This window comes from Macaca mulatta, chromosome 1, assembly GCF_049350105.2.
Source record: "Macaca mulatta isolate MMU2019108-1 chromosome 1, T2T-MMU8v2.0, whole genome shotgun sequence".
Classification (NCBI taxonomy): Eukaryota; Metazoa; Chordata; class Mammalia; order Primates; family Cercopithecidae; genus Macaca; species Macaca mulatta.
The window spans coordinates 113,671,981-113,683,569 of NC_133406.1; the positions used below are offsets into that span (position 1 = coordinate 113,671,981).

The 11,589-nt window shown below is 49.0% G+C and overlaps 1 protein-coding gene across 1 annotated transcript; it reads right to left on the bottom strand.

The window, feature by feature from the left end:
- Positions 1-1,052: 1,052 nt before the first annotated feature.
- On the bottom strand, positions 1,053-4,327 carry S100A9 (S100 calcium binding protein A9). Its single transcript, XM_015152918.3, has 3 exons — positions 4,186-4,327; positions 3,634-3,798; positions 1,053-1,412 (listed from the first exon to the last, which is right to left on the bottom strand). The coding sequence occupies exons 2-3, from the start codon at positions 3,781-3,783 to the stop codon at positions 1,218-1,220; spliced, it is 345 nt and encodes a 114-aa protein (XP_015008404.1). The 5' UTR covers positions 3,784-3,798; positions 4,186-4,327; the 3' UTR covers positions 1,053-1,217.
- Positions 4,328-11,589: the final 7,262 nt, after the last annotated feature.

The following is an 11,589-nucleotide window of genomic DNA, read 5'->3' on the forward strand; positions in this document are numbered from 1 at the left end:
GAGTCTTCTTTCTGCTGAAAGGACAGGGGTCAGAAGACCTTGATCTGAACTCTGGTTTTTGGAAGGCCCACCCCCACTGGTTATAACCTAGGAAAGGGACTTTATAGCCAAAGGGCAGGAAGATGGCAGAGGAGTCCCTGAAGTTAAGGTCTAGGGCAGCTTGAAGTGGGAGCAGCAGCAGTAGCCCTGAGGCAGCTGGGGCCAGGACTGGTAATAGGCTTTGCGGAGAGAAGCAGATACTTGTGCTGGCTCCAGCTCTCAGCTGCCCACCAGAAAGGACAGCTGGCCCTCAAAGCTTAAAATCAGAATCTTTAGACCCCCAGGCTCTCTGGACCCAGAGCACAGACTCCTTATGGTAGTCACTGAGTCTTTTAGCTGCAGAGCCAGGACTGGAGCTCATTTCTTCACTCTGCCATTCTGTTGAGACCAGGGTGGGCATAGAGCTAAGCTCCCAGACTCCCACTTGTGTGAGCACCCCCGTCGCTTAGGATGGCAGGTCTGTTAAGACAGACCCAATTGCTCTCTTGGATCCAGAAAAATTATGAGAGTAAACATACCAGATCTGTCCTTGTTTCCACTGCCTTAGTGCCAGTATTCCTCCCCAGACATGGCACTATCTGGGTCCATTTCTGGAAGACTTTCAGAGGAATAGAATTATATTAGGAGAGAGAGGGCTGCGTAGACAGTGATGGGTGAAGATAGGGTTGGAGCTGGTTGGGAAGGTAGCTGACATATCAAGGGGTAGGGATATGCCCTTTTGCTTTCTACAGTGTACAGTGACAAGGGCCACTTGTCAGGCGGGACAGGCTGGACGGGGTGTCTAAGATGGGGCAGGGTGCCTGGGATCTGAGCAGTGGGGCCTGAAGTCAGAGGTGAGGACATGGCCCGGGAGGTGAGCCCAAGGGGCTCAGCACAGACCCATGTTTTGCTGCTTCTCATTTTGTTAATACTGAATGAGGGGGGCTGAGTCACAGATAAGGACAGGGCTCTCTAATGCCCAGAGCCCTGAGAAGGAAGGGTTGGAGAAGAGGTGGAAGAAGCACACAGAGCACTGATTTGGAGGAAGACTTTATTTGGCCCCAGCCCCTACCGCCACAGCCAGGACAGTTTGGCACAAGAGGTCCCGGGGCCCTGGTTGGGTAGAGACAGGGTGGCCTGGCCTCCTGATTAGTGGCTGTGGCGTGGCCATGGCCACTGCGATCTTGGACACTGTGGTCTTAGCGAGCGTCCTCCCCGAGACCTGGCTTATGGTGGTGGCCAGGGCCCTCGTCATCCTCGTGCATCTTCTCGTGGGAGGCCCAGGTTAGCCTCGCCATCAGCATGATGAACTCCTCGAAGCTCAGCTGCTTGTCTGCATTTGTGTCCAGGTCCTCCATGATGTGGTCTATGATCTTATCATTCTTTTTCTCCTTCTACAGGTGGGGAGAGAAGGTTGTGAGAGCTGGGTGTGGCCAGAAGTGGGGACTGGGAGCACAGTAAATGACCAGCTGGCAAATGTGCAGGGATGCCTCACCCTGGAGCTTGATTTAAAAATTAAAAATGACCATGGGTTGAATGCCCACAATGGAGCAGACAATGAGCACGCACCAAACGCTCTCCAGTTTATTCCCTCCATGACCCTGTGACTTGGGTGCTGATTCTCTATTTATAGAAAAGGAAGCTGAGTTCCAGGGTCTTGCCCTGGTCATGGCATGAGTAAGCCTGGAAATGTCACCTCATTTGGTCCTCATAACAATTTTAACAGCTAGGAATGGTATCTTCCTGGAGGAAACCAGTCCTAGAGAGGGTCATTGGTTTTCACAGCTTGACTACTCAGGGCATGCAAATTCAGATCTGACTTAGAGGCCAGTTCTACTCCGCTACCCCTCTGCACTTCACTTCCTCTCATGCCCTCCTTTCCCTTCCCTCTGGAGCTTACCAATTAGTGAAACTTATTTCAACCAACTCAATGGGGAAACACCTAGAAAAACTAGGTGCGCACAGGTGAGATGGAGGGGCAGAGAGCAGAGTATGTGCTCCGTTGACCTTCAAGAGTGTGATAAAGTATAAAAGGGGAGATTACAGGCATAAGCCGGGCAGGGTGGCTCATGCCTATAATCCTAGCACTTTGAGAGGCCGAGGCAGGCAGATCACCTAAGGTTGAGAGTTCGAGACCAGCCTGACCAACATGGAGAAACCTCGTCTCTACTAAAAATACAAAATTAGCCTGGCGTAGTGGTGCATGCCTGTAATCCCAGCTATTCAGGAGGCTGAAGCAGGAGAATTGCTCAAACCCGGGAGGTAGAGGTTGCAGTGAGCTGAGATTGTGCCATTGCACTCCAGCCTGGGCAACAAGAGCGAAACTCCATCTCAAAAACAAAACAAAACAAAACAAAACAAAACAAAAAAACAGGGGAGACATTAGGGGAGGTGGAAGACCCAGGTGGTATCCAAGAGAGCACTGGCTGGTTCCAGCTCTGCCACCCTCTGGCTGAGTCACTTCGCTAAGTCCCCTCCCAGAACCTGTGGGGCACCCAGCCAATGCGAGCTCTCTCCTGCGCAGCCCATCCATGAGGCTCTGCGTCTTTCCCCACAGCATCACTTTGCTTCTGGCAGGGGATGTCAGGTGGGCGGGGAGAGCAGGCATAGGGGATCACATGGAGGAGAGCTTCACCATGCAGCCTCTCTGCTGGGCCCTCTCTTGCCTACCCCACCCAGCAGCTTGCCTGCCAGAGGCCCCCACCTATGGGGAGATGTCAGGGCCCCTAACTCTGAAGGCTGCAATTCTCCACCTTACCAAGGTGGAGAGAGGGGCACTGGGAGGGCTAGGGACCCACCCCAGGATGTCTGGCTCCGGGAGTGGAACTGAGACCGAGACCCATGTGTTCCACCCTTCTTAATGCAGGCCTCTGTTTCCCGACTTTCCCCAAATTTGAAAAGAAAACAAAAAGGCTGTTGGAAGTGCTCAACCTTTTTCTTAGAACTGCTTAATCATTTTTGGAGCAGGGGAAAAACCTCCCACTTCCCTGAGTGCTATGCAAGTGCTCTCCGTGTGCTATTTATGCATTCATTTTCCACCGCAGACCCTTAGGATTAGAAAAACCCTCCAAGTCTTCCACCCCAAGTTCCCACCTGAGGCTTAGAGTCTCCTCAGCTTCGTGCCAAGGGTGGTCCTCAGGGGCTTCCCTCCCCAGCATTTGGGGCTCAGCTCAAATGTTACCTCCTCAAAGAGGACCTTCTCATGTACCCTAACTGGTCACCTCCACTCCACCTAGCCCATGCTGCCCACAGCACTCTGTCTCATTTTCTTCCATACACTTACTGGCATTTGGCTTTATCTGTGCTCTTTATTGGCCAACAATTTTATTGTGTGTCCCCCTCCACTGGAATGGTGGGCTCCCCATTTGCCACTATGTTCCTCTGCCCAGAACAGGGCCCGACAAATAGCATGGGTTCAATTGAGCAATCTCTTGACCCTGTCATCCTGTGTAACTGTGAGCATCTACCCTGTATAACAGGACACCCGCTGCGTCTGGGGGCTCGGCTCGAGGAGCTCAAATCTTCCCCTTGATTGCTGTAGGCCACACTCCCATCCTCCCTTGTCAACCCAAACTTCTGTGAGGCTGGGTCAGACCTGCCGGAGTCCAGTCCTACCTTGAGAAAATTTTGCAGATCTTTTTCCACCAGCTGTTTGAATTCCCTCCGGTTCAGGGTGTCTGGGTGCCCCAGCTTCACAGAGTACTGGTGGAAGGTGTTGATGATGGTCTCTATGTTGCGTTCCAGCTGCGACATTTTGCAGGACATCTCCTTGCGCTCTGTCTGTGTAATGGAAAAACATGAGTTGGGGCACCTAGAAGAAAAGGCTGTCAAGCTTCTTTGACACTTCCTACTAAGCACTCACAGAAATAGTGGGGGAAGCGCAAAATAAAAAGAAAGCACAGGCTGCAAGTTAACTGGGAGATGATCTGTCACACACATGTACAAAATGATTTTTTAGAATATCTAGGGAGTGCCGAAAAGCAAAGCATTTGAGGTCAGGAGGCCCCAGGGGAACACGACCTAAGAAAATGTGAAAGAAGTTTTAAACTGGGCAGGGCCAACCAAGGAGGGCTTCCAGGAGGAGGATTTGGAAGGAAGTTGGATCAGGGAAGGAAAGAAGGAATTGGCAGGCAGGCTTCTGCTTGGGGAAGCTGGCAGCTCACTTACCAAAGCCGAGGAGCCACACAGAGCGTTTGCCAGAGCTGTGCAGGCTCGGCATTTATAGGCAGCTCCTGGCTGGGGCACTTGGCCCTTTGGCCCTGTCTCCGGAAGATTGCCTCACAGGTGAGCAGTGTGGTAATGCTGCCAGGAAGGGGGCTGGGGCGGAGCAGGAAATGTTCACAGAGCGCCTTTTGCTTTTTTGTGAAATTCCCAGCCGTGGCCTGAAACTGGTTTGGGAGGAAACTGGTTGTTTAGTTCATTTCCCTTCTATTCTAAGCCCCTCCTCTCCCTGAGTGAGCCTGCTGCTCCTCTGGCACCACTCAGCCCCCCGTCCCCTTTGAGGTTGAAGTAGGCTGAGGACCTTTGGGGGCCTGACCCCCTTGGTCACCCCCTGTGGACAGTCTGCCCCTTCCTTTTAGTCCAACAAGGATGGACTGAGCCCTCCCCCATGCTTGTCTGGCTCTGTGATACTTAGGATGGCGAATGGTTGGTGTGGGATTCTTAGATTCATAGGGTGGGAGTTGGGGTTAGACAGGTTCTTGGAGGTGAGCAACTCTCTTGCATTGTAGATGAAGAAACTGACACCCAGAGATGGACCTGAGCAAGGTCACATAGCTGGTTGCTGACTTGGCAGGAAGTGGACCCAGCTACTCTGGTTCCCGGTTAAGGGTGATTCCGATGATACCTCCCTCTTGGAGTCTGAGTGAGAGAGCCGCAGGGCGAATATGTTTCTAGCGTCTCTCAGCATCATTTTTCTAAATCCTGCTCCCAGCAAGGGTTCCAGGAACTTATAACTTGGGAGACAACTGTTTTTACGTAGCCTCCTGGTGGGCAAGACAGGTCCTTCCCCTGCTGCAAACCTCCAGTAGCTCCCCATTGCCTATGGAGAAAGCTTGACTTATTAGCCCTGCACACAAAGCCCTCTCGGAATGGCCCTGCCTGTCTGGCCAGATTTGCTTTCACTACTTCCCTGCCCACTGTGGGAACACAGGGCCCACCTCCCACTTTGCCACTTCAGGAGTGCCCTTCCCCTACTCCACAGTGATATTCTGCCCACCCTCACGGCTCAGTTCTAATGCACTCTCTTCCAAGGAGACTGCTCTGTGCTTCCCATTTGGAAACAGCTTCTGTCCTCCTGACAATGATTTTCATACCACTTCTGGCTCTCAACACTTGCTTTCCTGGAGTAAAATTATTTACATATTTTGCTTCTGTCCGACAATTGACTGTAGATCCTCAAAGGTAGGTTCTCATTCAGGTTCATGTTCTCCTACGCACACATAGCCCAGGGCTTGGCACGAGGGACAACCTCGGATTTGTTGATTGATCCTTGCTGATGTCCTTGCTGGCACCCTGTCCCTCACCCCTGGAAGCCAGTGTGGAGGATCCATCCTGGGACTCCCTCTTGCTTGCTGCCCGCTCTCTCTATCAGGAAAGATGGTTCTCTTCTACCTGTGCTGGTCCTTTTGCTCTGTCTCCATGAAGCCTTCCTTTATTGCTCCAGCCCCTCCTGACCGCTCTGTCCTCTGAAATCCTGAGGCGATCTCTGTGTGTGCTAAGCATTGGCCCTGAGCATGGCCTGCCTTGCACTGCTGAGATGCACATGGAGTAGTGGTTAAGACTTCAGACTGTCTGTGTGACCTTAGGCAATTTACTTAACTTCTCTGTGCCTTACCTTTCTTATCAATAAAATAGGATAATAACAGGACTTATCTTGAGGATTGCGACAATACATGGAAAGTTGGGAAGAGCTCAGTAAATAAAAGGCATTGTTACTAATAATCTTTTCCTTCATTTATGCAACAAATATTTGTTGAGCACCTACTGAGTGCCATACATGAATGCTAGACGCCAGTAGAACTTGATGAGTGAGTCGCGACACACGGGAGACATGGTCTTATATCCTGTCTTCCAATCACATTTTAAACTCTTGGTAGCTAAGGACAGGGCTTGGCACAGTGCTAAGCACACAGCAAGCATTTAATAAATAAATGAATGAGTGCTCGAATATATGAGTCGTCTATGAATGAATGAATGGTGCAGAACAGCTCAGGAATGCATGAGGTAGAGTTCCTATCCAAGTCCACTTTCCATTGTTTAAGCTAACGGAGGAAGCCCAGCCAGCAGCCAGCAGCCCACCCTGTGTGCCCATGCAGCCTGTTCTGCAGTCCCTGCACTTGCCCCAGGTGCCCTTCCTGTGTGCTCCCATGGCGCCCTCTGCTGCCTCTGTCAAAGCACTTCTCACCCTGGACCAAGGATCTCCAACTCAGCCTTGCAGGAATCAGATCCAAGGTGAAGCTGGCGGGGCATGAGAACATCAACATCAGCAGTAGGGTAACTTGTGGCCACTAATATGGGGCCTCAGGGTTGGGGACACTGGACAGTGGTGGCGACTGTGGGGAATGAGAACGTTCCTAACTTGAAGGGACAGCCAGTCTCAGGCCAGGGCTGCCACGTGGGAAAGTAGACCAGATGTTCTTGTACCTCCTGAGGACTCAATACATGTGAATCTTCATGTGAAAATTCCTGTTTAATACAATTTGTCCATTAATTTAAACTAAAAACAAAAAAAGCATGACAATGAAGCAGGGTGTGTGTTAATCAAACCCCGAGCGATGGTGTGCGGCAGGCACCTCTGCTTTGCCATGGAGCTCTCAACTGTCAGGTCGACTTTCTGACTCCTCCACACCACTGTGGCTCCTCTAGGCAGAGATGCTGCGTGCTCACCTCTGAAGTCTTAACACAAGGCAAGGGCTGGCTCAGTAGGCACTGGATGAACGCTTGTTGGTTGAATCAATGCAGGAGTGCACGAATCAATGATGAAGTGAGTGAATGTGGCATAAACACTGGCCTGTCGCCCTCTGTTCTGTGACTTTCCGCAGAGCCACTGACTGTGGTCATTTAGTGCTGACTCAGAATGAAAGTAAAATTGGGAGTGGGGGAGAGGAGGCTCAGCAGTGGGTGGGAGTGAGCAGCCAGTCAGGGTTTCAAAACAGACGGGAGTCTGCACTTGGGGGATCCGACGCTGACAGTGGGCTCCCATCTAAGAAGGCCACTGCAGGCCCCCAGGTTCCAGGCTAGCTCAGGCGCAGGTGAGACCAGGGCCGACCCATTCTGGTTCTGACAGGAGCAGACAATTCCTGGCATGATCAGTAGGTGCTCGACCCCCCACCGGCCTCCTCGCTGCCAGCCGAGGCCAGAGGTTGGATTGAGGGATGGTGGGATGGGGGTCTTCCCCTCTGGGTACTGATTTTCCAGGGAAATTCAGAGCCTTCTGCTAGGGCATGAAGTGGGTGGGCCAATTTTCCTGGCTCTGTACAATGACTCCAGGTTTTCACTGGGAGAAAAGGGCTTGGCTTTTTGGGTTAAAAAACAAATAAGTGGCCCGGCGTGGTGGCTCATGCCTGTAATCCCAGCACTTTGGGAGCATGAGGTGGGTGGATCACGAGGTCAGGAGTTCAAGACCAGCCTGGCCAACATGGTGAAACCCCCATCTTTACTAAAAATAAAAAAATTTGCCTGGTGTGGTGGCGCACACCTGTAGTCCCAGCTACTCGGGAGGCTGAGGCATGAGAACCACTTGAACCTGGGAGGCAGAGGTTGCAGTGAGCTGAGATTGTGCCATTGCACTCTGACCTGGGTGACAGGGTGAGACTCCATCTCAAACAAACAAACAAACAAACAAGCAAGCAAACAAACAGGCGGGCAGAGGCTCTTGCAGCTACCATCAAATCATTGTGCTCTTTCCCAGATGCCTGGGACCCACTGTGGGTCTGTCTTTCCCTTCTCTGCAGCCCCCACTGTGGCTTTTTGGGGAGCTTTGCCCCTCCTGTGTTGTAATGGGGGTGTTATAGCAGGCACACAGTGGGACCAGACTGAGGGACTGAGCTGGGTTTTAGTGCTAGCTTTCCCAGACTTGCTGGTGGTCTTTAGAAGTGATTTCCATGTTCGGGCCTTCATTTTCTTATCCATTACATGAGGAGATTGGGACAGCTGACCCTTGGTCATTTCTAGCAGAGATTCCAAGTTTTGATGGACTCTTGGTGGGCTCCATGACTACCACTAGCCTCGTGGCCCCTGGGCACTGTCTCCTGGCTTACTTGCTCCACCTGCAGGTGAAGTCAGGTCCCTGTCCTCACAGGGACTCTGATGCCTGAGGCCCAGCCCCACTCAGGCTGTGCCCAGCCTGCTGCCTATTCCTCCGGTCCCTCTGTTCCTCCTTGCTGGGAGTCCCAGGTGCTCTTCCTTGGAGATCTCTGGATATGGGTCTCCTAACCACAAGCCCCCTGACATTCCCCATTTCCCCAATGCTCATTCTAGACTCTAGTACATTAGGATGACTTAGAGAAGCTATCCACGGGTAGCTTCAGACCATTTTTCCTACCATGTTTGGGTTCAGTCTACACCAAGCTTTGACCACCCTTGGCATCCTTGTGGCCTCCATTGACTGGCCATCCCGAGTTCTCTGAGGCCCCCTGCTGACCGCAGCCCCACTCCCTGCCTCCATGCTGAGCCGCTCCAGCATCCACAGTGAAGACCCTCCAGTGATCTGGCTTCCTAGACATTCAACCTAAGCGTCCCCAAGTCTGGACCCCTCCCCATGTCTCCACCTTGGGTGTCTCTGCTCATTATTCTCCTAATTTCTCAGACAAACTACTTTCAAAATTGAGAAAGCTGGCATTCCCTTTTGTCCCCTGGCTTCTGTTGCTCCAATCCTTTCTCCTCCCCAATCTCCTGGGAACCTGGCTTTCTCCCTCACTATGTGCCTAGGTTCCAGATCCCTGCAGACATTTTTGGCGAGTATCTCAGCATCTGACTTTTGGCATCCTCTGCTCTCAGGACTCCCTTTGAAGTCCACAGCCCTTTGTAAAGAATAAAGGGTTTTCACACTCAGCAGGTATTATAATCACTGGCCTTTGGATCTGTCTCCCTCATCAGATTATTAACTACTTGAGAACAGTGTTCTCAATATACTCATCCCTGGATGATAAGCTTTGCATATGAGTGACACCTGATAAATGTTTGCAGAATAAAATGAATGACTGGCTTGGTTTGGCCAGAACTTATGCTTAGGAGATTGCTATTTCCTGTAATTATGAAGGCGTTGGTGGATAAAGCTAGTTAGAGAAAAAAAAGAAAAAAAGACGTGCAACACAGAAGCATGAAGGTAAGAAAGGAAGCGGTGGGGAGTGATGGAGAAAAGAGGTTGCTCAGAGACTCCTAGTGAGTGAAGGGAGCTCCGGAGTTATCAGAGGACGCATACTGCCACCTTGTGGTCTATCTGCATCAGGACAGGCTGTGGGATTCCCTTGGCCCCAGGTTTTCAATCTTTTTGCTCTGTGGATCCTTTTATATGTACGCATAGAAGTTATTGAGTATCCCAAAGAGCTTTTGTGGATTATATGCATCAATATTTACTTACATTAAAAGTTTAAAAAATTTAAAATGATTTATTAACTCACTTAAAGTACCATTAATAAACACATTACATATTACCACATTTTTAAACGATTAAAAATAATTATATATATATATCAAAAGCTAGTGAGAAGAGTGTTTTTTGTTTTACATTTTTGCAGACCTATTTACTGTATGGCTTTAAAGAAGACAGCTGGATTATCACATCTACTTCTGCATACAAGGTATTGCTATATGTTGCTTTGGTCGAAGAGTTGAAGAAAATCCAATCTCTCATAGATAAGTAGTTGCAAAGGGGATGAATACATTAATAGCCTTTAAATGTATAATTGTGGATATTCTTCTCTCGTATTACATCAAAACCCAACAAATGGTGGTTTCTCAAAGGTTAGTTGCAACGTAGAGTCTGAAACCATATCAGTGAATTCTTTGTTCTCTGTTACATTAGAATCAACTGGTCCATCTTAAAATTTAATGGATCTTTTATCCAAACTTTGTGACTTTGTGACTTCATATATTGATCATTTGGAAAATATTGGTTAACTGAGTTATGTACATCTTCTAAATGCTGACATCATTTATTACTCAATATATATACATATTTATATGTATCACACACATATAAATAAACCACATTTGGTGGGGTATGGTGGCTCACACCTGTAATCCCAGCACTTTGGGAGGCTGAGGCAGGCAGATCACGAGGTCAGGAGATCGAGACCATCCTGGCTAACACTATGAAACCCCGTCTCTACTAAAAATACAAAAAATTAATCATATGTGGTGGCACATGCCTGTAGTCCCAGGTACTTGGGAGGCTGAGGCAGGAGAATCACTTGAACCCGGGAGGCAGAGGTTGCAGTGACCAGAGATCATGCCACTGCACTTCAGCCTGGGTGACAGAGATAGATTACGTCTCAAAAACAAAACAAAACAAACAAGCAAAAAACCCCCACCACATTTGTTAATACCACCACTGATCTCATCAGTAGTCTTCAAGTATTGGGAAGCTGTCAAAGTCATGGTGGCAGACACAAATTTTCCAAAGTTCATATTTTTGCCTGAAAGTTCCAATTTTATTATGCTAACAATTTCTAGTTGTTTTCCTGGAAGTGAAAGGCTCACTTTGTTAATTTTTAGGAAAATGTATGCCCCATACCCGAATATAAGTATCTATAGTTTGGCCATCATTTGTTTTATGTTATTTGTTCATGGCGTTCATGAAAAAGTGGCTGGTTTAACTCACAACTCTAGCACACAAATGCTTTTCCTTGAGAGAATCAGGGTTGAGGTTTAATAAAATGAATAATTCTCACTGCTTCATCAAGAACATTCCTAAGTGAGGCTCCTTTTCTTGAAAGAATACATTGTGAGCAACACGAGGACTGCTAGTGCAGTTTGATGCCACACATAGGTTCATGCCTCCAGTGATTTTATCGACTACTGTTTTTGTGTCATCAGTGCAAATATCAGCACAGCGAGGAAAGTGAGGAGCCGGGAGTCTTGGTTTGTGGGCAGTTTCCTGTGGTGGGTAGTTTGGGGAATATTGTTCTGGAATTAGTTTTGATCTCATGGACCCCCAAGGGGCCTTGGGGTCCCCCAGCTTCCCCTGGGCCACTCTTTGAGAACCACTGCCTTAGATACTTGAAGATATGCATTATTTGAAGCAGGTGGGTGTGCTGGCTTGCTTTTCCTTTCCATTTCTTCTTTTGACACCTTTTAAAATGTGTCCTGTTTAAGTCTTTCCTTCTTTCTCTCTTCTTTCTTCCTTTCTTCCCTTCTTTCTTTCTTTCTTTCTTTCTTTCTTTCTTTCTTTCTTTCTTTCTTTCTTTCTTTTTCTCTTTCCCTTCCTTCCTTCCTTCCTTCCTTCCTTCCTTCCTTCCTTCCTTCCTTCCTTCCTTCCTTCCTTCCTCCTTCCTTCCTTCCTTTCTTTCTTTCTTTCTTTCTTTCTTTCTTTCTTTCTTTCTTTCTTTCTTTCTTTCTTTCTTTCTT

Excerpts from the sequence above, each read along its gene's own strand:
- S100A9 (XM_015152918.3), bottom strand. The coding sequence starts at position 3,783 with ATGTCCTGCAAAATGTCGCAGCTGGAACGCAACATAGAGACCATCATC. Across the intron at positions 1,413-3,633 it reads ATCTGCAAAATTTTCTCAAG|AAGGAGAAAAAGAATGATAA; the intron begins GTAGGACTGGAC and ends CCCCACCTGTAG.